This window comes from Salvelinus namaycush, chromosome 3, assembly GCF_016432855.1.
Source record: "Salvelinus namaycush isolate Seneca chromosome 3, SaNama_1.0, whole genome shotgun sequence".
Taxonomy (NCBI): domain Eukaryota; kingdom Metazoa; phylum Chordata; class Actinopteri; order Salmoniformes; family Salmonidae; genus Salvelinus; species Salvelinus namaycush.
Window position 1 is genome coordinate 79,974,042 of NC_052309.1, and position 27,916 is coordinate 80,001,957.

The 27,916-nt window shown below is 45.5% G+C and overlaps 1 protein-coding gene across 1 annotated transcript; it reads right to left on the reverse strand.

Annotated features, from left to right (window-relative positions):
- Positions 1–2,062: 2,062 nt before the first annotated feature.
- Positions 2,063–27,290, reverse strand: LOC120040056 (ras-associating and dilute domain-containing protein-like). The gene is made up of 15 exons (XM_038985344.1): positions 26,553–27,290; positions 25,781–26,119; positions 25,281–25,516; positions 23,874–24,208; positions 20,556–21,260; positions 20,273–20,310; positions 19,284–19,578; positions 15,088–15,307; positions 14,555–14,727; positions 10,339–10,483; positions 8,769–8,932; positions 8,235–8,622; positions 4,642–4,796; positions 3,522–3,661; positions 2,063–3,261 (listed from the first exon to the last, which is right to left on the reverse strand). The coding sequence occupies exons 1-15, from the start codon at positions 26,678–26,680 to the stop codon at positions 3,162–3,164; spliced, it is 3,561 nt and encodes a 1,186-aa protein (XP_038841272.1). The 5' UTR covers positions 26,681–27,290; the 3' UTR covers positions 2,063–3,161.
- Between the last annotated feature and the right edge of the window lie 626 nt (positions 27,291–27,916).

Sequence of the window (27,916 nt, forward strand, 5' to 3'; positions counted from 1 at the left end):
TCTCCGTCTTCTCTTCACACAAATGACAGGGATTTGGGCCTGTTCCCAGGAAAGCAGTATGTCCTTCACGTTGGACTCGTTAAAGGAAAAAGCTACTACCAGCTCGTGGTGAGTAATCGCTGGTCTGATGTCCGGAAGTTATTTTCGGTCATAAGAGGCGGTAGCAGCAACATTATGTACAAAATAAGTTACAAACAACACAAAGAATCTAACAAAATAACAGTTGGTTAGGAGCACGTAAATCGTCAGCCATCCTCTCCGGCGCCATTCTACACACACGCCATTCTCAAACATTCTAGTGTGGATGTTTGAGCATGTTTCTATTGGTTTCTATTGATGTTTTATCATTCTGTTTGAAAGAGTGGAGGGTAAGGATGAGAGAGAAGAGAATGCTGTTCCCTGCTGTTTGGAGATCACTAGAGAGAAGCTACAGCCCAGTCCTAACTGTCAGCTAGGATTGTGGAGCTCACCACCTCCTGAGACAAACAGGTAAGACATTCACATACAGTACATACTGCACAAACAAGCACTCAGACATACAGTATCTATACACACAGAAATACTCATGCTACAGTACATCACCCTGACAGGTCCACTTAAAATTAACTCCCATTGAAAATACATGTCAGCAATTTATGTTTACGCTGAGGTTCAAAGTCGCCTGTGTAAAATGAGGCAAAGCTAAAAGCCAACAATTTGTACTCAAGATGAATTGTTTCACAAATTCTTGTGGTTCAATTGGAACAAACAAGCAGCACTGATGAACAGTAAATATGTAGGATCTGCCCACAAATTGCTGCTATACCAAAACAGCCAGTCTGTGAGGTTAACCATGACAACCAACCCTCTCAGGACAACGCTATTTCTGACCTTGTAACTCTGTGATCAGCGTTAAATCACTTTGGGACACATCTCATAAAGACCTTGTATTGCACAGTAAGGAGTATAAAATAGCATAGCTGATCATAAGGGACAGTATATTTATCATCCACCTATTCTATTTCCAAACATGTTCCAGGTTCATTCTTCTGAGTATCAGACTTATACCATTTGACTATGGAGGAGCCCATCCAGGGAGCTTTGAGGTGGTGCTCCCCAGGAGCACCAGGGTGTCCAGCCTGTTCAGGGTGATCGAGGAGCGGGTTAAGATCCAGACCACCAGCCTGCAGGTGTTCAGAACCAGAGTTCCCTCCCAGGAGTCCTTCCTACCGCCAGACAGCTCTCTGGGGCAGTGTGGCTTCACTGGAGGCCCTGAGGACTCACCCAGACAGGCAACACTGTTCTATGACTACAGGCTGGAGTTCACTGACTGCCCCATCCTCAACTGTGACCACTACTTTGGTTCTAAGCGACCTCAGATTGGGGAGGACTACTTTGCATCAAGGCCTGTCTAGGTGACCTGTATATCTTATAGTATCAGCTGTGTAACTTACAATATCAGCACTTTTTTGATGTACAGATTTATTTTTGTGTGACTAGCACCATGAAGCAATTACAGTTGATAATTGGCTGTGTTTAGCTAATTATTAAATCTGATAATTAAAAGTGCATTAATGTCAGCGTTATATCAGGGGAGAAAATGGATGACTTGGGCAGAACACTCCTTACAATTAGCAGCTTCTGACATAGTTTTGTGTTTACCTGCAAAGTGTGAGATTGCCTTTTTAATGCCAAACAACAATTTTCCTATAGGCCTCGGGGCACAGTGGAGAACCCTGGGGTGTATCAAATTGAGTGGTGTAGTGGAAAGTGCTGCTCTAGTGGAAACCAAAGGGCACTATAAATGGCGGCTCTTGTGGTGGCCCACTAAAGCGTGTCTGCCCTGAGTGAAACACACCCTTGGTTCCCTGCTATCTCCCCCTGTTTAAAAGCACTTGGTCAACAGCTGGAGTCCTTATTCACCCCAAAGTGTGCCGTTGCTTTATTTGGCCTTGTTACGTCCCACGCCGTAGAGTGTTCAACCATCTGGGGATGCAGGTTGTACCGTCTGTGAGGCAACAACCTCTATGGGTAGAAGGCAATGTAGGGATTGGGGAATAACTCAGGAATTTTGGAGCTCTCATTTTGCTTTAAAATCTAAATAACATTTATTTAATATGTTCAAAAATACTGGACAATATAAGTATAAAAAAATGGAATACTCTTATTTGTCATCAATAAAATTGAAGACTTAACACTGTTAAGAGAGATAGTTGACTTAAAACTGTCATAAAGAGTAATTTGTTTATAAACATTTCATAAACAGTTATAAGTTAGAGTGTCACTGTCACCACATGGGAAAAGTCAGAGATGTTTAGCAGTGAGGTTTTGATACCTCCAGGAATCTATATTAGATTATCACTGAGATCCACTGAAATGCCTTATAGATAACCATAGAGTCCATGACAACCTTCCGTTATACTGTAGTGCTTCAGAAAGTATTTCACTAATAGCACTTCAGTAAATATCCAAAGTATACAGCCACTACAACATAAGGATGAGTAATTGTTTTTACTCCAAAAATACATTATAATTTACAGTTCTATAAAAAAATGATATTTGCATAAGTTCTTATGGGTTTTGGCATTTGTAAAGCTGAGCAATCTTCAGACAGAATGCTGTGCACTATCCATTTGTAGTCAGTAGATAGTGGCCTTGAAGACACAAATAGCTCAACCCTGCTCGCTACAACTGCCTTAACCGCTGTTCTTCTCTACTCTCCCAAACCCAGTGTTTTCTGGGTACGAAGGACAGCTCAACATGCAGATTTATTCACATGCTGACAAGAAAAGGGGGCAACAGAAAACACTTCTGCAAAGCTGTCTGGACCATGTTGTTGATACACATGTAGTGTTTGCGTTTGAATTTGCATTCATTCAAAAAGGGTGCTTCAGAGAAGACTTGAGCAATAGTGGATTCAGTCTAGTGGTTTCATCCTCCTTTGAGTGTCCGCCTGTTCATTCTATGTACAGTAAAGCTTCATTTAAAATACTCAGTGAGGAGTGATTATTCACCAAAACAAAATAAACAGTCAAGTGTCTTGTATCCTTTGGTTGAGGAACACGTCTCGTAAAGTACTGACAGACAACTAAGCTCCTTAGTTGGATAAAGAGAGAAGATTAAGCTCCCTTCTGAGGGTCAAAGGTCACATGGGGAAGCCTCCAATGAAACCTTCCTTCCACTCAGCACGTGATCACTGAGCTCTTCCCCATTGATTTGGACTCGTTTTTGGCCACCAGCAATCTGAGGGCATCTCCAGATGAACGAATGAGCTCTCTACCACTGTGACGGAGAGAACGAGAGAGAACATCAGAGGGTGTGTTACAGAGGGAACGACACTACTCTATGTTGTGTTGAATGAGCTCTCTACCACTGTGACGGAGAGAACGAGAGAGAACATCAGAGGGTGTGTTACAGAGGGAACGACACTACTCTATGTTGTGTTTTATAACTCTTATTACCTAAATAATATCCAGTACTGTATTACAACTTCTTAATCAACACAGGGTGGTAAAGACCAGTCTCCATGTTACACTACTTACATGTGGTATTCCATGCCCACCAGACTGATGCCGTTCACAGCCAGGATACGATCTCCCAACCTCAGCTTCTGGCACTGGGCGGCTGGGGACTCTGGTACCACTGACTTGATATAGATCCCAGTCATCTTCAGAGGTGTTTTCTACACAGGACACAAGAGGATGCAGGAAGCGTTGAGGTTGGGTCTGAGGACATGCTGTACCTGCTCTATAGCATCATTACAGGAACATCTCCGCTGTTTCATCTCTATCCTACAGGGGGCACCACATGTTATAGAATCCTCCACAGCAGTACACCTGCATGCATATATACATAAGTAGAGGGTTTCACAGACCAGACACGTTTCTGTTATGAATTAAATGATGAAAACAGCACTTTAGTAGAATTTGAAGCCAAAGGCAGACATTGGAATGAGGGTAATAATAACCATTGCAGCTGCCTATTGTGCAATAGAGGAGTCTACCGGTTCTTATAAATTACCTTAGTGTTCTCAATGTGGTTCATGGCTGACTTCAAAAGGAGGTCAACACATTTACCACATGTTGTACACCTGTTAGTAAACCCAAGCTTAAGCTCTCACCCACATACCATAACCACACACACACACACACACACACACACACACACACACACACACACACACACACACACACACACACACACACACACACACACACACACACGAAGTCCCACATAGGCTCAATAACTCTTCTTGCTATCTGTAGTTGAGATCTACGTCACAGTTCAACTCATCATTCATTTAAAGCTAGATTTCCCTAATTTTGATGCATGATGATGTAACACAGTTAACCATGGGAAATATGTAACCTTTAACTAATTAACCTGCGACTATGAGGTTTGAACAGCCATGCAAGGGCTTATATTAGGATGTCATAAATCACATGACCAAATAAGAGCCACACGCCCCTCGCATCGACAAGGCTGTCACTTTGTACAACCAGGCACAGACAGAATGATAGAGCTTTTTCAAGTTTCATTGATTTCCCCATGCAGAGAGATGAAAAATAAGAAAGGGAGGTAGAGAAACAAAAAGGGAGATGAGACTTGGGTGAAGGAGATGAACAAAGGAGGTGGAGGAATAAAGACAAGGATTTCACCCACCATTCCATCCACCAGTGCCAGGCCTAGACCATGAGGTCCTCTGTGTAGCTCCACAGTAAACACTTCATCCCTCTCTTTCTCCTCCTCTTCCTTCACATTATCTTCCTCCACATTCCCATTCCTTCTCTCAGAATAGTCCCTTGGGCAGCTGCCTGCTGAGGAGACACACACAAGAACACCCCACATTAGACACAGTATCCAATCCCACCTTAACTCTGTTTAAAGTTCTACTTTTCCTGTTATTGTGGTCCTTTTAATGAAATGATAAAGAAATCATATCACTGTGGCAATTTGAGACAGGGTTGACTTCAGGAGAAAACATGAAAGTAGTGTCTGGTTCCCCTTTGGTTTTCCCTCTACAGTACCTTCTAGGGGTCTCTGTCTGTCTGTCTGTCTGTCTAGTCATATGAAAGAGAAGTTCACAATACTGGGCTTGTTTTGAAGTCCAGAGGCATTAGTGTTATAAGGATTATTATTTCTACCAATAGGAATATATATGGATCAAAGACTGGAGGTTCCTCTGAGCTGCTCCAGAGGGACACGCAGTTGGTTTGACCTCCTCAACATACATATAACTACCACTGTTATTGAACACAGATGTTGCATTTGGACTCCATATAAAAATCATGTCAAGTCTGAGTGCTATAAAACTGTGGGGAGTCCACTAAATGCATAGACATTGTAATGAGAACCATACAGAACCCCACTGAGAACAAGCTCTAAAGCTTTGGGGCCTTGGGAAAGCTCTTCCTCAGGTTGGTCCGGTGCTCTCTGTCTGTGGTGTATTTATCCTGTCACAACAACCTAGCCACCAGCAACAGTACCACCAGCATGCCCTACACTTTCACCCCCCCCCGCTCTCCCCTGGTGTCCCCCTGGTCTCCCCCTGGTCTCCCACTGCTCTTCCCTGCTCTCCCCTAGTCTCCCCTGCTCTCCCCCTGCTCTCCCCTGGTCTCCCCCTGCTCTCCCCTGGTCTCCCCCTGCTCTCCCCTGCTCTTCCCCTGCTCTTCCCCTGCTCTCCCCTGGTGTCCCCCTGGTCTCCCACTGCTCTTCCCTGCTCTCCCCTAGTCTCCCCTGGTCTCCCCCTGGTCTCCCCTGGCCTCCCCCTGCTCTCCCCTGGTCTCCCCCTGCTCTCCCCTGGTCTCCCCCTGCTCTTCCCTGCTCTACCCCTGCTCTCCCCTGGTCTCCCCCTGCTCTTCCCTGCTCTCCCCCTGGTCTCCCCTGCTCTCCCCTGCTCTTCCCTGGTCTCCCCTGGTCTCCCCCTGGTCTCCCCCAGCCCGAGCCCATCTGCCCCCCATGCAGGACCTGCTCTGGACAATGCCTGTCCCGATTAGGATTCCACGCACCAACCCAACTGTAAATTCCCATGACGGGTCAGCCACGGATCTTTTCTCTCCTGACATCACCACCTCTCTGTAATTCTTGGTACAGATTAAAGGATTAGCAATGCTACCAAAATAGCGGTAAGTTACCGTTAGCGCCCAAAACCACCGAGGTTGAGCAGAGAGCAGGAGCACTCTATGGGACTGGGAGGGCACAGTAATACAAGGTGGAAGCTATAGTCAATGTCATAACCAGGGATATGACATGATTAGAGAATATTTTTGTGAAAGTGGGTAATGTTCAATAGTACATAATTTTCATAACAATATCTTAGGTTTATGACAAACTATTAAACCATAGAGCCCGTATAAAGACAAGGGCCATTGATCGTAATGAGTTCTGATTATGATCAACAAAATGGAAGCTTTAGTAAAGCCCTATTTACACACAACCACACAGGGGGTCAGGGAGCTTTAAGCATCCCGTAAGCACTTACACACAATCAAATGTTACACAGAGCGTTTGTCTCTGATTAAGAGATGAGGGAACTAGCTGGTGTTAATCAACAGGAAAGGCCATGGACTGCTATTAGATTCTACTGGACTAACGGGCTTTTATTATCTAACCTGTTGTTTGGATATGATGTGGGACTGTGGTATCTGAAATCAGAAACATTCAGGATTCTCACGTTTTAGATAAAGTGGCATCAAATTTATAGACTCACTCTCCTTTGCTAGGTGTTTGACTCAACGATTGTATCCCTTGAGAAAAGGTCAATGTACTGAATAGGACAGGCGCACTAGACTACTATTTGAGAATGTCCGGCGGTCACACACATTTCCTAGGTGGCAAAGGTCCGGATAGGTATTGTCATTAATCGGCATAGTAACAAACTCCCACCTCCCAACCCATGCGACCTCAAACTGTTTAAATTGTACACAGCCATATTGCTGGCAGAGAGAAAATGTTGTCAGTTTAAACCTAATTTCCTGAAATTCTACGCATTTTGACGTTTTAAAGCTAATTTCTTGATATTCTACACATTTGGACATTTCTGTGTGTTCATATGATACCTGAGTAACTGAACAAAATCAATGCGGGCCGCTGGTGTTGAGGCCCCTGGGCACGTAATCTAGCCATGATAACTACAAGATTTAGATAGCTGGTTAGTCTAATTTACCCATCTAGCTAACATGGGCTAGTAGTAATTCACTGAACATCTCTGACAGGTTATAAAAAGCTCTCTAAGGTCTGTCAGTGAATGACATAACAAGAGGAACTTGATCCGCCTGTTGAGTATGGCTGGTATAGGACTTATATAAAAGTGTTAGAATCTTACACATTGTTTGAGACATCGCTAGAGAAAGCTGACCTGCTTTAGGGAGGGGGACGCCATTGTTATCCCTGGAAGTTAACCCTGGAAGTTTCCCTCCCAGTTACGGAATAAGATGTTTTGTCCTTTCCTCCCCGTTCTCAGCTCAACTCCTCCACCACAGAATAAATCATAACCAGAGAGCAGTCACTTTCCCTTCCCATCCACTCCTACAGATGACCTCATGAGCAGAGCTTCAAAAAACAATAGGCCTGAGGAGAAAATGGCCTTTCCTCTAAACATGGAATCCACCCTACAGGGAGAACACGACCTTTACACAGCCAGAACAGCTCTTTATTCCTCCAATGACCTGTAGTTTCTGTCCAAAGTCAATAGAGTTGAAGAGATGAAGGGAGGATGAGGGCTTTCCTCCTCCTCCTCCTGTCATATCAAGCACCTTGTGTCAACCTGGAGCCACTGGGGACAAATATGCACCAGGGTCTCCCGGGTCAAGCAGACTAATTCTTCCTTTAATGGAGCCTGCCAATCATTGGTGGGTTGATATTACGAGGGAGGCACTAGCGACCTAACTCCAGGGGTTAGGTACATGAGCCACAGTGTGAGCCGAGGTGGCTGTATTTGCTGTGACAGGAGTTTTACATCACTTTAATCAAAACCAGCAGAGGGAGGGAAAGGCCATGAAGGGATCCTCTGTTATTCTTTGTCTTCGTAATTCATTCAAGGTGATTTAGACAGGATCAGTTTCTTTTAGGATTACTATGTACAGTATGTGCCCCCCACTGTTACAGCATCATCAATCCTCTGTTATGATTGGTCAATAACACACTTCAGCTGACACATGGCTTTTTATGCTTCTTTTCTATCAATCAGAGTTGTTTGTATTGTAACTGGATGCTCTGTATGTAGCCCGACTGTATGCCATAGCCCTCTGTGTTACCTTTCCTGTGCTGCCGTGCTGCTCCCTCCTGCAGGTCTGCCTCCAGCTCAGACTGAGACAGCTCCATGCCCTGGGGGGTGTTGGGGGGCGTCAGCAGGCAGGAGGGGTCCAGAGCCAGGCTCTTGTGGCATCCCAGGTCAGCCTGGTCACTCCTAGGTAGGGCGTTCTGCAGCTCCAGACTCTTCAGCTTGTGGGTCAGCACTGCCTCTGCCAGGCAGCAGCTTAGGTCACTATGAGACCCCCGGGCCTGAGGGGGCGCCGCAGGGCTCAAAAAGTCCACCTCTGCCCTGAGCGAGGGGCAGGGAACTGGGTCAGGTACCACCACTGTGACAGAGGGCGAGGAGCGCAAGGTCGCAGACTTGGCGTCTGTAGCTGTTCCGCTGAGTGCCTGAAGGGAGGGAGAAGTCAATAAAACAGAGATGGAAAAACATCAAAGTTAAAATGTCTCATTTACTGAGCACCACTGGCCTCTCATTAGATTGTATATTTGTAAAATCTGGGTACACAGAGTCAGAAGGTCAGATAGGTGGTTACCTGCTGTGTTGTTTGACTGGTGGGGAGACTACGGATGAAGTCCTGCAGATGGCCGAGCTTCTCAAACAGAGCGGGCTCCGTGATTGGTTTACCCAACTCCAGGTGGAAGGTGTTGCTAGGCAGGATAAGGGGAGGGTGGTTGTCGAAACTCTCCAGGATGTCAGCTAGAGGAGGAGGGAAATACAGGACATCATTAAAGACAGAAGACGTGACTCAGAAAAGATTACAACAGAAGCTCTGGAAGAGCTTTCTCACGGTGTACACTACATTATTTATACTTGTTATTTCCTTTTACTTCATTGACTTAATTACGTCTGATTTGTAGGTTAATCCTTTAGATTCTCCAGTTAAAGAAAGACGGTCATGGGCTCTAGGACAAGATAAAGTTCCCCCCAGGGGGTGCCAGCGGGAGTTGGGCCATTCACACAGAAGAGGTGAGGTGACAGGGGACAGAGAGGGGAGACAGGTGCCAGGTCCTATATTGCGAGGGGTGGATTTGAGAGTTAACTCTGTGGTGAGACTGATTGGGCTGGACAGGGTTCTCCTCTCTAACCTCCCCCCTGTACTCATGCTCCAATTTAGAGTTAGACTGGGACAGGCAGACAGGATTACTCTGGGGAACACACTCAGCCACTCTCAGACACAACAGGGAATAGGCCTCTAGTTACTAATACCCTGACTACACCGCTCGCGTCGTGTTGCAAAATAAATTTAGAAATCTATGTTATTCAATTATTGCACCCACACTGCTCGCGCACGTCAACGAGCGTCTGCGTTGCCAAGGGCTAAAATAGTCCTTTCTATTTCTGAAGGAGATCATGCTGCAAGTCCTGCCTCTCCCATCTCCTCATTGGTTTGTAGAAGCAGGTACCCACATCCCATCTCCTCATTGGTTATACCCACGTCGGTGATTGAAAGACGAACTGTGTTGCTGGTCGTCGTGGTAATACTATGAACGTTTAGATGCCAATCACCATATAAGTTCAAAGATGAAAAAGCCTTGGAGGAGAGATGATTAGAAGCGATTCGGTTGACTATTTTATGTGTGGATTAATTGTCGGAGTAGAGGACCTTGTGCATTTCAGGTAAAATAACAACTCAATGTTTATATCCCAGGACAAATTAGCTATCAACAGCAAGCTAGCTAAATAGGACAAATTAGCTAGCAAGTGCAAGCTAACTAGCTAAATTGCCATAAATGTTTAATTTTCGACCTGTCCCCAAATTAATGTAATTGGTTCAGAGTTTGTGTTGATATTTTAACCTGCCGTAACCTGTCATGATCACGTTTGGTGTAGGGGGACAAAATAAATGTATGCACGATGGTGCACGCGCGCAGCCGGTTTGGGTTCCGTGTAACCTTATCAGGGCATGGGCAACAGTCTGATCTGATTAAATCTTGGCAGAGTGAGTGTGTATACACAAGCGTACAGACTACATAGGCTATGTGAATTTGTTTGTGTCCAAGAAACACGTGTGTTTGTTTCAAAATATGGTTTATACACGTGAACGTGTCTGTGTGTCTGTTTGGCTACCCGCCGTGACTCTGCTGTATCTGTGTTCTACTCACTGGTCCTGAGGGCAGCCTCTGCCTCGTCTGGCGAGGGGTTCCAGTCTGCAGGACGGGCCCTGCCTGGGTTATACTCCCTCAGCATGTGGTGCAGTTGGGCTGGGTTCAGAGGCATGAACTCAGTCCTCAGAGAGCTCCATGATGCCTGAAACACATACACACACACATATGTACACTCACACGTTACAAGAATATCAATGTACAGGCACAAGGACCATGATACAAGGAATATGATTGCATATTTCACAAAAGAGTAAACATAGCATCATTTAAATGCAAGAGCTGGCAGAGCTGTTTGATGTCATTGTTGTTAGTGAAACTAAAAATGACAGGGTAGCATTTCCTCAGTGTGGTTATTTCCACACAAAGCTATTCATGTAAAAAATATTTCAAACCACAAATCTGTCCAAGTACTGTAATTGTATATTTGTGTCATTCCAATGACAGATTATGTGGTGATGAATTCATTAGGAAAATAAATCTAGGACTGTAAGTAATACTTGTCATGCCAACCTCTGTCACTGTCTGTAGTAATAAAATCAACACACACACACACACACACACACAGAATGGAGAAATGTTCAAATGCTTGATTGTGGAAGTCAATGTTCCTGAATATCACATTTTCCATCTATATGACTAAACATTGATGAGTCATAAACGTCAAGCGTCAGATGTCATCAGAAGATGTGCTAATTACAGCGTCTAGATTGCTGTATATGTTATATGACTATGAACAATCAGGTGTTTGTTATCCTCTCAGTTGACCTCTCTCTGGTTAGTGGGAATAAACACACAAGAGACTTAACCTTCAACTATTTCCTCATTCACTCAGACACACCTTGGAGAGCTGAGGCGTTTTAATGACTCAGTAACTAACCAGAAAGAAATAGGTGAATTATTTCAAGATGACATCATTGGCATAGAGGTGTTATTGGTATGCTGACAGGCATTGTGTGGAATATATCAGACCATATTTACCCCAGCCTTGTATCCCTTATTTCCTCCAATGAGCACACCCTCTTTGTCGCATGACAGCACAGAGGCTGGCCAGAAGGAGGAGTTAAGGGAATGTTTATAAGCAATAGTGACTTATTTTTTACATTATTTTAAGTCTATATTTTCTATATCTACTATTTGACTTGGTGTATCCCAGTCATAAGTGGCATAACATTATGGCATCAATGACACAATCTTCCTAACTTTGTATCGTCAGTAATTACTGGAGACTGAGAGAGCTCAGCCATAACAAAACCATGCCACATCACTGGTCATTTACCATGTCCCTCAATCCCTCGAGCCCAGAACTGGTCATTTACCATGTCCCTCAATCCCTCGAGCCCAGAACTGGTCATTTACTATGTCCCTCAATCCCTCGAGCCCAGAACTGGTCATTTACTATGTCCCTCACTCCCTCGAGCCCAGAACTCCAGATGGAAAACTGAGAATATGACAAGGGTGTGTGCTCCGTTTTACCAACCACAACATCTGACCTCGTGCCATGGGAGTGATCCATACACAAAACCACCTGCCTCCTAGCAACCGTCCACACGAATAGAGGAGAGAGGCAGCCTTTGACTGAGGGGAGACTGGTTCTACTACTGGGGAGCTGTTTTGGGGCTGTTACCATGGCTGCCTTCTGGTTAGATATTGAGAACAGGTGTTATCTCATACTGTATTAGCCCCTTATGGCTGTGGATTGAAGAGTGATGCTACACTGTCAGTCTGGTTGCACTGAGTCTCAGCAGGCTCCTTTCTCCATTCCTGGTGAATGAGTTCCATCAAAATAAAATCAGATCAAGAAACTATAAACTCTGGATCTAAATTAAATATGAGGGCAGCTGCAGGAGAAAATACAACTTTCAGACTGAATTTGATGCTTTAGGGCTGTGCAAACTGTGGTTTTAAGATAAAACCCACAACTATCCATAACAACAACAGTGCTGTAATTGGGATGAGTAGGAGGTGATTCTCTCATGTACTAACCCGGGAGAACATTGACGTGTCCACAGCCTTCCTGCAGCCCCTGGACATTCATAGGATGAGACATCCTGTGTGGGCATGTCACGGCAGAGGTCACTCTTTTCTTTGAAGGTGACAGGGCTAAAGCCAGCCTTGTGTCACACACAGACTGGCAACAGGTTTTCCCTATCTCCCTTATCATATAGGTGTCATAAACATGACCAGAAACAGGATATGTGTGTGTGTTTAACATTTGTTTCTCCACTTATTTGTTAAATTTTGTAATTTAACTAGGCAAGACAGTTAAGAACAAATTCTTATTTACATTGACGGCCTACCCCGGCCAAACCCGGATGACGCTGGGCCAATTGTGCGCCGCCCTATGGGACTCCCAATCACGGCCGGATGTGATACAGACTGGAATCGAACCAGGGACTGTAGTGATGCCTCTTGCACTGAGATGCAGTGCCTTGGACCGCTGCGCCACACGGAAGCCCCTTAGCTGGGTTGTTCTATATGGTGGTCTCTGTCTTTATGTCTCTAACTAGCCCACAGTGTTAACTAACTAAACCACCACCAGATATGTTAAGGCTCAACTTCCCCCCAGTAAACAGGATCCTCCTTTCAATGGATTACAGAGAGAATGGCATGCTTCAGGAAGGATTAACTACTCAGTGGCACACAGTTTAAAGCCACAGGCATCAACAACGTGGGATTTAAACATACATACAGTGAACCTGGCCGTGACCCCACTGTCCGAGGATGTCTCAGGGGGTGTTGGGATATGCAAAAAACACATTTCAATTCACACATATATAATACACACTTGTACATGTGTGAAACAGGATAATATAAGCACCGACCTAATTATGAATTATTATTATGTCTATTTGTCTAAGTTCTTGGTGCAAGGACTGCCTATCTTGGCAAAATGTGTATTTTCTTCATCAATAGATGAGAAGTCATTGCATAATACGAGATGTAGAGGACAATTTGGTGGAAAAAAATTCCATTGTTTCCAAGCATTCTTTCCCCTCTCCCACAGCTCTGTCAGGCTTTTTTAATGATGTCATGTGGTGGTGCGTGTGAGTTCCACTCATCTGACATCCGTCAGTGAAAATAAGCTTTCAGCTCTAACATTTTCAATCTGTTCCATACCTTGTAAAACACCTGTGGTCTACAATGGATACATTCAGAATTGCTATAGTGGACGAAAATGTCATTAACACCCCATTGCTTCATTGCTTTACCATTACATCTGGATGTTGTCATCACACCGATAGTGTTAAGACCATACTGAGTCTAACTGTTCTCATAACATCAGAAGTGTGTATCGTACTACCGTACCTGAAGCCTGCAGTATTTTTCCAGATCTGATAACTGGCCAGGGCAGGGGAATGATTAGTAAGGTGCTATAGAGGTATAAAACCAACAGCCTGTGTACACACACCTTTTCCCACAACTAGTGTGACAGTGAACAAACAACATCTCTCACCCCACAATGGCCCATTCAAACTATACTCGCAATGTTATTATCTTATAACTACTTCAACAGTATCACCTCCATCAAAGACAACATGCATTTCTAAGAGTCAAACCTAGTTAGCAATGAAATGTAGTGAAACAGAGTTTCAGTGATGATTCATGAGTGTTTTCAATGTTTTGCCAGATTTTCCTAAATACTTCCCAAAGGTTTCCCACTCGAGGCATGTTCGGTATGCCAATAATCTCCCGTGGCCAGATTCTGCATGTAAACCCAAGAATCTGCCGGGACTGAATGGGATCCCTGTGATAACGAACTGCAGTAGTTTCAGTCTTTGGGTTTTCGTCACTGGTTATATGGACGTATCAGGGTTGAACGAAGGCGGAGCTTAAACTGCTTGGGTACAAGTGATTCACGCGTGGCCCACACAGATCAGGAAGGGGGAGGGGGCTTTGGATAAGAGCTTCTTTTTGCGAGGGTGGAGACTTTGCAAACTGCCAGAACTCACAATTCCTACCACGTATAGACCCAGAAGTAAATCACACAGTTGACCAAATGAATAATGATTTTACTTTTGGGTTAACAGAGATTAGTGTACCCATAATGAACTGAGACACTTGGTGATGTACAGCCTAATACACTGTAAAATACCATTTTGATACACTATATATTCAGACTGCTTTGGACATCTTGGCTACAGTGTTATTTAGTGCTCTGACTCAGCAGACCAAACCAAAACAGGAAGTGAAAATAAAGGAAGTGCCCTCTGACCTGTAGTAGGTTCTCCTTGGGCGTTGCCAGCAGATTGACAGCAGCAGAGAGCTTCTGGAAGAAGTCCATAGCCAGGTCCCCTAGGCCCATTCCCTGTATCCAGTCCATCAGCAGGTCCAGGTTGGCCCTGATCTGGACCCCTCTAGACCACTGGTAGAACCCACCTCCAGAGCCTGCAGAACATAACACCACTCAGACATGCTCATGTAATTTCGATCATAGCTATTGAGTAGAATGAAACTTCTATAAGATGCAGCATGCTAGCAGATACCCACAGACTTCCAGTTATTGCACTAACGCTAGTTAGCATTGGCTCATGAAACTACCTCTAACCTTCTTCATAGTGGACACAGAAACATGAAAATGGTATCCACAAGTTAATCTTACTCTGGGGAAAGTCCAAATCCCAAAGTATCCCATTAAAACATACCGTATGTATTTTATGAGGATACTAGTGATAGGACTTTGAGGATATTAAGACTTGATCCTACAAAACCCCATGGATGAGAAACAGAGCATGTTGGAGGTCTCACCTCTCTCCATGAGTGCGTTGAAGAGGGATGCGTTGGTGAAGAAGAAGAGGTAGGCGCAGAGCTGCGAGCTGATGTCAGAGTGCACCTGGAAGGCGTTGAGCAGAGACAGTGCCTCCTTCAGGACATCCAGGATGCCGCTCACGCCCTTGGGCACACGCAGCTGCCCGCTCTCCGAGAACGGGTTCCCATCCAGCAGGCCTGGCAGTGCCGAGTACATACTCTGAGGACAGAGAGAGGCATACTAGAGGTGTTAGTCACAGCTACAAGACTTTACCTCACTGTACCATAGTCTAGCACAGCACCTCTCTGAGGAGAGAGGGAGATAAAAAACCTTACAGTCACAGCTACTTTACCCAGTACCACTAATACAGAAAGTATACTGGACTCACATTATATATTGCTCTATAAAAGGGCGTTTTGTTAGTGATTCTCACCTGATCAGCCATACTCTCTATAAAATCAACCTTAATCAACATGCAAAAATTTGTTGACAGATTCAGTAAAACTGCAGTGGAATCAGTGACTTAGTCAACAGGGCTATGCCCACTGACCCTGAGCTCCCTGAGCCAATCAGAAAACAGTCAGAGCCCAAGGAGGAGGGGTTACAGAAAGCCAGACAGGGACAGAGACACTTCCCCTCCAAAGGGGGATAGCCAGGTGCCTGATAGCCAGGGGCCTGAGACTGTCCAGTCTTGACACTCACCATTCTTAACAGTGTACCATACACAGTCCTGGGAATCACATTGATAACACTGGTGCCACTGGCCATTCCTGACAGAAACACAAATGTTTCCCAGTGACTCAACCCCGCTCTGCTCCAGCCTCTAAATAATTCCCATAATAAATAAATGCCAAGTATCATAAACTAGCTGATAATAGCCCATGCTGTTGACTACTATGGAATGGTAATACCAGTGAGTAATAGGCATGAGAATGAACTTCTCCTACAACTTCTCCTGGAGTGTTTTGTCTCATGGTTGGTTGTTCCACCAATTAGGTGTCTTTTGAGTAGTGTAACTTGTTGGAAAAAAAACATTTTTTTTATATTTCACCTACTTTTAGCATTCTGTCATAAACAGCACATGTTCTTTAAAAAAAAAAGTCCAACTCAAGAGGTTAAATAAAAAATGGACTATAGTAAGTGCCTATTAAGTGCCAAATAAGGTAACAGGGTTGACCGTAACAGGGTTGACCATAAATCCCCTTGTGACATGGGGAATCGAAGCTTGTTTCATGCAACAGGGAGGGGCAATTGAATGCAAGCTTCACTAAATATATATATATATTTAAGACATATCTAGCCTGTCTATGCTCGACCTGCTCAGCTTTCCACCACAAAACACCAGCAAATTGCCAAAAAGACTACAACCAGCTCACCTGCTTTTACACTATGATTTGACTGTTAGTTTCTTTTTATTTGCACTTTGAAAAAGGAATAGTTTCACCATCTTTAAATGAGAGTTCAGTTCATGTAACAGGGTTGACCTTGAAAGGATACTGGCAATGAGGCCCTTTATCTACTCCCCTAGAGTCAGATGAACTTGTGGAAACCATTTTTATGTCTCTGTGTCCAAAACGAAGGAAGTTTGTGGTAGTTTCGCGAGCCAATGCTAAATAGCGTTAGCGTAATGACTGGAAGTCTGAGGGGTTTCTACTTGCATGCTTAAAATGAATCACTAATCACATGAAGGCCAAAAAGATCATTTAAAAAATGATCATCAAGGACAACAACCACCCGAGACACTGCCTGTTCACCCTGCTATCATCCAAAAGGCGAGGTCAGTACAGGTGCATCAAAGCTGGGACCGAGAGACTGAAAAACAGCTTCTATCTCAAGGACATCAGACTGTTAAATAGCAGTCACTAGCACACTAGAGGCTGCTGCCTATATACATAGACTTGAAATCACTGGCCACTAATAATTGGAACACTAGTCACTTTAATAATGTTTACATATCTTCCATTACTCATCTCATATGTACAGTATATACTGTATTCTATACTATTCTACTGTATCTTTAGTCTATGCTGCTCTGACATTGCTCGTCCAAATATTTATATATTCTTAATTCCATTCCTTTAGTTAGATTTGTGTGTATTGTTGCATATGTTGTGAAATTGTTAGATATTACTTGTTAGATATCACTGCACCGTCGGAGCTAAAAACACAAGCATTTCGCTACACCCGCAATAACATCTGCTAAAGATGTGTATGTGACCAATACAATTTGATTTGATTTGATTTGATGTTCTTCAGGAAATATAACTAAGCGTTCAACAATGATGGTGAAAACTTTGATAAATGTTGATGTTAAGTGGGTTAAGATCTTCCTAGAAGTCACAGAGGATATACAGAGGGACATGTCAAAATGCAGAATTCTTTATTCATATTAAAAATCAGATTTATTGGATTTTCCATGTGTTCAATATTAAAGGGAACTTCATTTAATGTAATATTTGTGTACAATTTCCACTTTAAATAGCAAAGGGACGCAAAAGGCACTCACTTCGTGGAACGACCCACATACTGGTCAAGGTAGAGGAAGGCTTTCGCAGAGCAGGAAAACAAGCAGGAAAACCTGTTTCCCAACAACAGTTCAGTGCCCAACAGTTAGTGGTTGTCTGGTAGAATGCAACGTGTTTGAAAAGTTGTGCTGGAGTTACTACCCTGACGTCATTGCTCATTTCGTGCATGGGCGGGTGGCGGGAGGGATTTGAAAATGCGATGGACTGAGTAAAGGAGCACCCATAGACCTAGATATAGGACTCATCTTTGTATCTGTGCCATTATAGTGTCGGTGACAGCATGGGCAGCTCGATTGAGGCTATCTCCATTTTAAAGTAGCACATTGTCTTCTTCTTCATTGGCTGATTCCTCCCTACCCAGTTGACTACTTTAAAATGGTGGAAGCCCTCAATGACAATGTCCATGTTAAAATGGGTTATATCTATGAGGAGTCATCTATCTTTCTGGATGGGAGCACCCATACCCCCCTTTTCCTGCATGGACAGACAGACAGACAGACAGACAGACAGACAGACAGACAGACAGACAGACAGACAGACAGACAGACAGACAGACAGACAGACAGACAGACAGACAGACAGACAGACAGACAGACAGACAGACAGACAGACAGACAGACAGACAGACACTGCTTCCCTGACTACTGCACATCCAACCACCACCAAAACAAAGCCTGCTTTCCCCTGAGCTCCAGCGGTGGCTGTCTAACTAGAGCCTGTAACTATTGGGGGGAAAAATGCCCTTCCCCTCACCATGTAAAAATGTAAATGTACCTGTCATCAGGGAAAGTTGACAGGCATGTGTAAGCTTTCTTTTATCAATGGTTTCTGTCATGAAACGGAAATCTAGGGACAGGAAGAGGTGGTTTCGGAGTATACAAAACAACAGCAGCACATACAATCCTGTTCCCTGTTCCCAACCATGCCGGTGCTCCCTCCCATCCTGGAACAGTCATCGCCAGGCACCTTCGCCATGGTAATGGGTGTTTCCAGTCGACCGTGTTATTGGGTGTCTATTGCTGGTCTCTGGGTTACTGTGGCAGTGATGGTGCTCTGTTAATGCCATGGAATTAGTTATAGGGCCCAAACATAGGAAACTCCAGTAAACCCTGCCTGGGAGTGTCTTCCTGGGGCTCACTGTTGAACAGGATAGACCTTTTGTTGCTCTCTATAAACATTTCAAAAGACTTTGGAAATAACCTCGAAGTGGATTTACAGAATATTAAAAAGATGATAAGCAGTCCTTTATTCCACTGGAAAAGACGACACTATCTGACACGCCTATCCTTACTGAGAGAGCCAGAGAGCGTGTACATGTTTCCCCTGGCTTATCATGGCTTATTGTCTGGCATGCTACCTGCAAACGGAGAACGGTGTTCATAAGGTCTCAAGTTCTGCTTCTCGTAGTCCACAGGCAAAAGATGGCTTTATATTTGGGCTGTGCAAGGTTTTCTGGAGCATGTTTGTATTTGTGTACATGTGCGGTGTGAGTGCTAATTGTGTGTGCGAGGCACGTGTCTATGTGTGTGCATGTTGCATGCATGTAATCTATTGGTGAATGTATCAGTGGAGGCTGGTGAGGGGAGGATGGCTCTTAATGATGGCTGGAACGGAGCAAATGGAATGGCATCTACAATGTATGATTATAGTATGTGTGACTATGCACTGACCTTGGTGAGGTAATAGACAGACTGCTGGAAGGTGAACATGATGACCTCCTCTAGGACCGTCATGGCCTCCTCACTGGCAGTCCTAGTGGACCACATCTCTGACTCCGGCTCTGAGCCCTCCTCCTCCTCTTCCTCCTGCCTCCAGGGCAGCAGCTGGGGAACGTCATGCTGGATGAAGTGCAGTAGCTCGATGGAGTTGGCCATCCACAGCACCAGCGGCCGCAGGCCTGGGATCAGCTCCTCTATGCTCAGCAGCTGCACATCCTCTGGCTCCTGCTGGACATCACTGAAGCTCCTGCAAGGGGAGACATATAGACAGGTCTGAGTTAAGTCCAACAGCCAACAAATACCCTATACTGGGTGAATGGCACTAAAAGTGGCTTGCGAGTGACTCATATTTTATAGCATGCCTCTATCCCTTGGAATGAATGCTAATTTAAACCATTACATTTGATTTCCATGTGCAATTGAGTGAAATATGAAATGAAACATTCATTCTTAAAAATCCTTCCTCCTTTCTCAGCAGGCAGCCAAAGCACAGGTTTGGAATACAGTGGACCTGCAATAATGTCCCATAACATTAAATCATCATGAGATATCATTTTGACTTCATACACTTCAATGGGCGGCATATAGAGAAGTATGAACATCAAGAGACCATGACTCCTTCTCAGCTTCTTATTCTGTAAAGAAGTCACTGGGACATGTGACAATGAGAGAATGCTATATGTGTGTACTACACATCCCTCCCAGAAATTCAAGTAGCATTGTTGTTGGAATGTAGTGGAAGGCAGTAGCATCATATTCTAAGACTCCTGGCTCTACATAGAGTCGGTATATGACTCATAGCAAACACTAAAGTTGAAAGGGGTGTTAGTGTCAGAGGCAGCAGGTTCCCACTGTTCTTCACCCTGTTGTCATCTTTGCTGTTCATTGTTAGCATTTCTGGGGCAGGCTGAGTGATTGAGGTTGGAGAGGCTGCTACTCACCTTTCTGGTTGGATCACAGCAAGCTCCTTTGTCTTCTCCTGCAAGAGGACAGAGATAAAGACAACATTCATTTCAAACCAGCAGCAAGCCTATCTAAACGATATTCCATCCTGATGACACCTTTGATTACATTTCTTTCTTTACAGTACCCTTGAGACACACAGTATGTTGAATTCATAACGATTCAAGGTTTATTTGTGGCGTGATGATATAAAAGGTCAATCGTTTGACTGGAGAGAGTGCATTGTTTTTGTGCATAGTGGAGGTGCATAGTTTTACTCACCCACATGGTGAGCTGGATCTGACTGGCTATGCGGAGCAGCAACCTTCGGAAGTGTGTCAGCTGGAACGTGGTGGCTGAGTGTTGGATGGACAGGCTCAGCAGGAAGGCAGGGGTCAGTTTGGCCTCGTCCCCATTGGGGTCCACCATGACCAGGACCTCCTGCAGGACCCTGTCCTCCTGCTCCAACTCATAGCTCAGCGATACCTCTCCACCCTCTGGGTCCTTCCACCGAGGAGGAGCCGACTTCCTCTGGACCCTAGGCCATTTCATGCGGAGGGCGGAGCCACATGATTGACAGGAGGATGACACTCCCACTCCTCCGTCATGGGCGGGAGAGAGTTGTTTCATCCAGAGAGGGGTCTGTGGGGCCCCTGGGGCGGCGGTAGGGTCCTTAAACATGAACAGGTAGTGTTGGCCCAGACCCACCAGGTCCCCAGGGGTCAGCTCCACCTCCTCCTTCAGGAGGAAACCATTCTGGGTGACGGGGGCGCCGTGGAGGGGCTTCAGCAGCGTCAGAGTCCGCTTGGTGTCACCCGGGGAGGAGTTGGTAGAGTCCAGGCGCCTGACACAGCAGTGCTGGGGAAGAATGTCCGGGGCAAAGAGGAGGATGTCCACCTTGAGCCTTTCCTCGTCCTCTCCGTTACAGTGCTCCCTGCAGCAGCCGAAGATGGTGGTGGTGCCGCTCATCAGGTAGATGACAAAGTCCTGCAGCGTAGAGGAGGGGCAATGGAAGGTCAACTAGCAGAATCCATGAGAATGACTGCTACATTAATTAATGTACTGGTTTCAGTTTGCTGGTTTCACTGTTGTGTCATCAGAAAACTTGATGATTGAGTTGGAGAAGTGTGTGGCCACGCAATCATGGGTGAACAGGGAGTACGGGAGTGGGCTGAGCACCTCTGTGGGGACCCTGTGTTGAGGATCAGTGTGGGGGAGGTCATGACCTTCTAACACCACCCGTCGCTCAGTCATCCGTTCCAAGACTATTAAAGACAATTTATGGTTGATCTGAAAATGTAGTCGGAGGCTCCAATTGCGGAGCCTCCAGAGGCATGCAGAGCCAAATCAAGCTCCGTACCGCATCGCACCTCTCAAATTCTGTAACAATGCGGAGGGCTCCTTATAGCTCCGCATTGACATGATTTGTTGACGGTAGGTGGGGGCGGTACGTCATGTATAAACACAAAGTCACTTCCTTGACAACTTCCTTCACTATAACACTGCTCTGCTCCGCTAAGATCAAGTATGAAAGCCCTGACGTCTGCGGAGGCTGCATCGCAGTAAATGCTGTACGGCCACTTCAGACATCGGATTGACCATGCAGAGCCTTTCAGGCAGGTCATGATACTGTATCATCCCAGCTAGCATGGAAGCCAATCAGCCACTGAGCAGTGCGTGCGAGCACATACACTTAACTGACTAAATGGTTAGAGCCCCTGGCTCCATATGATAGTCTGCACTGAACTGGACTATTCAAAGCAATATTCAAAACAACCTTTATTTATTTCCCCGCACATGATATCTGGCAGAATAGATCAAACTGTCTAGGAAGGGAGTTAATAGCTGTGAGTCAATGTGAATTGTGACTACACTGACCTGCACTTGAACAACAACACTTACAAGGAAATCAAATCCACTACAGCTCTCATGGTTCACAGGTGATTAAGTTCAGGAAAAGCTGGTCTGGAAACACAAAGACACTTTCGAAAATAACTAGTCAAGCCTGAAAAAAACTATTTCATTTATGGAGCTGGAACATTTCTATTCCATAGGACTGATATATGAGTGACTTATTGTTGTCGAGTGGCCAGACCAGGGGCGGGCTCAGTACTTCCCCCAGTATCTGGCACACCCCACCCAGTGTTCTGCACACTCAGCAGTCTCCACAATGAGGAACAAACAACAGAGAGCAGCAGCATTTCCTGTTTCTAGGAATGGGCCTGGCTCTCTGGCCCTCTAGCCCTCTGGCTCTCTGGCTCTCTGGCCCTCTGGCTCTCTGGCCCTCTGGCTCTCTGGCCCTCTGGCTCTCTGGCCCTCTGGCTCTCTGGCCCTCTGGCCCTCTGGCTCTCTGGCCCTCTGGCTCTCTGGCCCTCTGGCTCTCTGGCCCTCTGGCTCTCTGGCCCTCTGGCCCTCTGGCCCTCTGGCTCTCTGCTTAGGCCACAGCCTGCCACTCTCACTCTGGTTTTGCATTGAAATATCCAGAATGTTTTGTAAAGGAATAAAAGTGCAGAAAAAAATCTGTCACCCACAGAAATTTATTTTTGAGAAGAATATTATAATTTTTTGTTGAATGTGCAGCTTTTGTGCCTAAATGTGCATGTTTGTTCTGGCATGCACGAGCCTGTGTGCAAATGTGTAGGCTAGGCATGTGTATGTGACCATCCACTGAGTTTGTTTAGACATTACAGTGTTCCTTCTGCTCTATTCTCTAATACTATGTACCTTTAATCAGGCCTATCTCCACCTCCACTGCAGAGCCAGAAGGGCTGAGCTGAACTGTGATTGTGAGCACAGTGTTCCTTATCTATTCAACGAGCCCTGACGAGAGACAACACATCCCAGTGTGGGAACTCTACTGCTGGGCCAGGGCCAGCTCCTTTGTCCCGCCTCTCCAGTACATGACCCAGGCTGGCCCACTCAGTGTGTGGACACGAGGATCACCTGTCCACAACATGCCGGTTTACTCCGACTCTGCTTGAGCTCGTGGCTCTGAGCCCAATACTCTGAGCCCATAGTAATCCAGCAGCAAGACTCAGTCTCTCGCTGTCCCTGTTATAGCATCCTCACTGCAGCTAAAGCCCCCTGCTCTCTGCTCCTCTCTCTCACTGTCTCTCTCTGTTTCTGGGGATTTTAACCCCAGGTCTTAACCTAAGAGGTTCAGTGGGAGCCTCTATAGTGTAGTGGAGTATACTTGTTTACGCCTCAGTGTCACTGATAAGCCTTTCGTCCCAGTGTTTCTGCCACCCTGCCAAGAGACACTTGAGAACCTTGAAAGGTCTTCAATGGACCAGCCACAAAGGCTCAACCAAATACAGCTGCTGCTATCTGGCTGCCCAGGCCCTCTGTGAAGGCTTTCAACATGACATCTCTCTGTCGCAGCCGGACGCATTCTCCAACCATACAAACCTATTCTGAGCCTAACTATTCAAGAACAGACTGACTCTTATCTAACAAATTGACTTCAGCTGTGTAAACTGAAGCCAATCCTTTCATTAAAGTTACTCACCATTTAAATTAATCCATAATCCGATAGACAAACAAATGCATCTGGGTTTAATGTATAACAGCGGCAACAGCTTCACTTTCCAGTTTTCCTACCTGTCTGTAGCTGTATCCCTGCAGCAGCAGGAAGTAGGGGAAGTCAAAGGGCGGGTGGATGGAGTACTGGGTGGTGTTGTCGTCACTGCTCTCCGTCTCCTCCTTCTCCATGCCCAGACGCAGGGCCTCCTTGTCGGCCTCGGCCTCCGGGTCCTCCCTGATGAGCTGGGCCTTCTGCTGGGCCTGCACGGCCTCCTTCTTCATGGCAGACAGGTCCATCTCACTGAGACTCCTCCACATCCCCAGGCCCTCCACATCCTCACTACTGCCGTCCATGAACAGAGAGGTGACCCGCGAACGGCCCTTCTGGAGCTTACGAGCCTGGGCGTTGATACCTGGGGCAGAGAGGAGCACGGGAGAGAGGGAGGATGAGACTAGATGCAGAGAAGTGATTATTAATCATGTATTCATAGTTTATTACGAAATCATTGATTGTGTCCTGATATAGTCAATGTAACATAAACGTCATCATCTATGCATAAACGGAAAGTTCACAGTATGCTAAACACTCAATAAACTATTAGTGGAGCTCTTCCATCAAATCATTCCAGTCCATCACACACCACCATATCATAATGTTTTACTGAGTTGGCTCTCAGTCAAAGCAAACATAGAAGGGGAAGGAGAGAGGAAATCTGGAGGGGTAGTGAGAGGTGTTGTCCTCTATCTGATATCAACAGGCGTTCCTGGCTGTTGGGCTGATGTACCGCAACATAAACACTATTCAGCTCATTTGGAGCCATTAAGCACCATGGAATGTCCAGAGAGCTCAGCTTCACACCCAGCTAACAGCTCCTGCTCCCAGGCCTTATCAGCTGTGGAAGTGGGCGTTTTTCCACATTGTTCTGCCACACTGTGTCAGGGGGGCTGGTCAGGCCTGCAGGGGGGGCAACTTCCCCCAGCTTCCCCCAATCAGAGTGGAGCAAAGAGAGTGGAGGGAGATGTGGGGTTTGATAAAAACTGAGAATCACAACAAATGCACGCCAAAGTCAACAGGACCACACAGTGTCCAGTGTGCAGGAGGCAAGCTCTGATGGAAAGAATAACATGTGGAGCGGTGGACACATTCAGGTCCCAGCGGAAAAAGCTTATCCAGCCACAGCCAGTCCCCTGCCCTGGGGGCTTCAGAGGGAGCTGTTGGGACCCTGTTGTCAATCCCAGATAAGAGAGAGGGGACACTCTGACCTTGTCTACCCCTCACTGCAGCTTTTGTTTTTCTCTGACCTCTCACTTGCCTGCCATCTCCCCTGCTCTGTCTCATGATAAGCTGGACAATGGATTCTATTACCCTACAGTTAGTGACAGAGATAGGAGATCCAATGCCACCCCAACAGAGACAGAATGATTACCTGGGCTTTAGGTTGTTGTTAGGGGGGTCACTGAGCTGCACCTGTGTGGTTGACATACCTGCTGTGACGGTGTCGGTCTCTTTAGCACTCTGTTCCTCTACACTCACTCTCTTCTGGATCTCAAAGCGTCTGGAGAAGCCTTCTTTGGGTTTCCAATGCGACTGCAGCATGAGGGGCTTCTCGTGGTCACCCACGACCCGAAAGCACTCTGTCTTCCATTGGTGGTCTGCTCCTGTCTGGCCAATCACGTCGCACAGCACATATCGACTGGGATCCTCTTTCTCCAGACAGTATCTAAGCAACGATAAAAGAGATTCAGTCAGAATACCATGATAAGATCTAATTCCTCCTGAAATAAAATGGCTTTGAGATCATTTGGGTAAAATATCTATATCACCAGCTTTAAGTGATTTGCAATGGTTCACACTATATTAGGATGAGCAGTATTGCAGTCTATGCCATTCAGCCTTGAGGAATGTTCCCTTTCTGCTTGCCTGTCTGCACTGAAGCTAATGCTAACAAATCACATTATGCCAGTGGGCATCCCTAACCCCTCACCTCTCCAGGGCCTCTTTGACAAGTTCCTTGGCACTGGAGCGAGTCGTGGCCAGCACGCTCTTGTAGTTGGTTCCCTGGCAAATGTCGCTGCCAAAGATCTTTAGGATACCTGGGGCAGACATCTGACTGGACAGCTCAGCAGGGTCATCTGCAGCCTGCAGGTCCCCCACCATGCTCCTGCCACCTGGGGCATGCCCCTGCCCACTGTCGCCCCGCAGGAGGGGGCTCCGGTTGAACACCGTCGACAGTTTGTTGTTGTGGCGGCGGATTTTGTTCTTGGCCGGCTGCCTCACACCTGTACTCTCTGCTGAATGGGTGGTGCCATCCGAGGTGTTGGACCTGAGAGAGGGAGAAATGGATGGATAGATGGAGAGAGAGACAGAGAGAGACAGAGAGAGAGAGAGAGAGAGAGAGAGAGAGAGAGAGAGAGAGAGAGAGAGAGAGAGAGAGAGAGAGAGAGAGAGAGAGAGAAATAAGAGACAGAGACATAGATAGTGACAGAGTGAAACAGAGAGAGCAAGGCAAAGATGTAAATGAAAGTGAGAGTTCAAGAGAGGACACCAAATGAATGGGTAATTAATAAGAGGACAGTATTTCGGGCACCTCTCTACAAATAAATTACATTTCTATTGAAGGCCATAAGTCCATTTGAATATACAAAATTCCAGGCAGCTGCATGTAACAAAACTGAAATCCAATTCTGCAAAATAAGGGTACCCCATTTTAAATACCCCACAAAGTAGACACACTGGATATAAATAATAGAACTTACTGCAGGGATCCATTGCTTGGCTTCCTCCCCAGCTTTGCCAGGCTCTTCTTCGGGGAGCGGATCAATAGGCCCACTGGAAAGTTGAGGGCTTGCTTGGATACATGACTACTTCGTTCCTCCGAAATCATCACGACTTTGTTCAGATGTAGGCTATATTATATGTCAAAGTGCTCCCTATAAAGCACGGTAAGGCACTATTCTCAAAATAAACTATTTGTGACAAATATACTCAGTCCATCGTGGTATTTGACACTGGAATCCACACTTTCTCATGGTGATGAAGCCAACTAAGAATTTGTCCGTTCAGACAGTTTGTTAACTTCTGACAGGTTTTCGTAAAGAAGCACGACGTGGAGAAAAGTTATTCTCGTCCAATGGCATTAGACATCAGGCAACTTCCAAAATACACTCGCTTTCAAATTACAGTTATATTCCGAATTTCCAACTCAACAATATCGACTGTAATCCGTTCGATACAATTGTTGCTGAATTGTTTCCATGAACAGAAGTTAGTTGGTCAGAATCAGATACAATGTATCCACGTTCGGGACAGCCATACGAGCGCTAGTTTTAAAAAGCTTTTCTCTTATAAAAATAAATAAATACATCCAATGTGAATTACTTCTAATAAATGATCCATTTCAGATACTTAACTGGACTATTTGTTATTCGAAGCACCTTGCGAATCTTGACCTGTCTGCTCCAAGCCATCTCTCCTTATCCCGTTAGGCGCACTCAACAGTTCAGTACAAAACACTTACTGGTTGTCTGGTAGAATGCAACCTGTTTGAAAAGTTGTGCTGGAGTTACTATCCTGACGTCATTGCTCATTTCGCGCATGGGAGAGTTGTGGGGAGGGATTTGAAAATGCGATGGACTGAGTAAAGGAGCACGAATAGAGCTAGATATAGGACACATCTTTGTATCTGTGGCATTATAACGTCTGGGACAGCATGGGCAGCTCAATTGAGGCTATCTCCATTTTAAAGTAGTACATTTTCTTCTTCTTCATTGGCTGATTCCTCCCAACTCATAGGAATTCCTACCCAGTTGACTACTTTAAAATGGTGGAAGCCCTCAATGGCAATGTCCATGTTAAAATGGGTTATATCCATGAGGAGTCATCTATCTTTCTGGATGGGCGCACCCATATGGAAAGTATCAAACACATCAAACATATGTAAACCACATGTTTGACCTGTTCCAAATATTCCATTCCAGCCAGTACAATGAGCCCGTCCTCCTATAGCTCAGCCCACCAGCCTCCTCTGCTGTACATGTACCGCATCAACTCAGATGCTCTTCTTGGCAATCTTGCTCTATGCTAAGGGCTCCATCTAGTGGCTAAAATATTTTCATGACCA

Coding starts and splice junctions, on each gene's coding strand:
- LOC120040056 (XM_038985344.1), bottom strand. CDS start 26,680: ATGATTTCGGAGGAACGAAGTAGTCATGTATCCAAGCAAGCCCTCAAC. Junction 15,308..19,283: donor CTGTCTATTACCTCACCAAG/GTCAGTGCATAG, acceptor CTCTGTCCTCAG/AGTATGTACTCGGCACTGCC. Junction 3,262..3,521: donor GTGGGCATGGAATACCACAT/GTAAGTAGTGTA, acceptor TCTCCGTCACAG/TGGTAGAGAGCTCATTCGTT.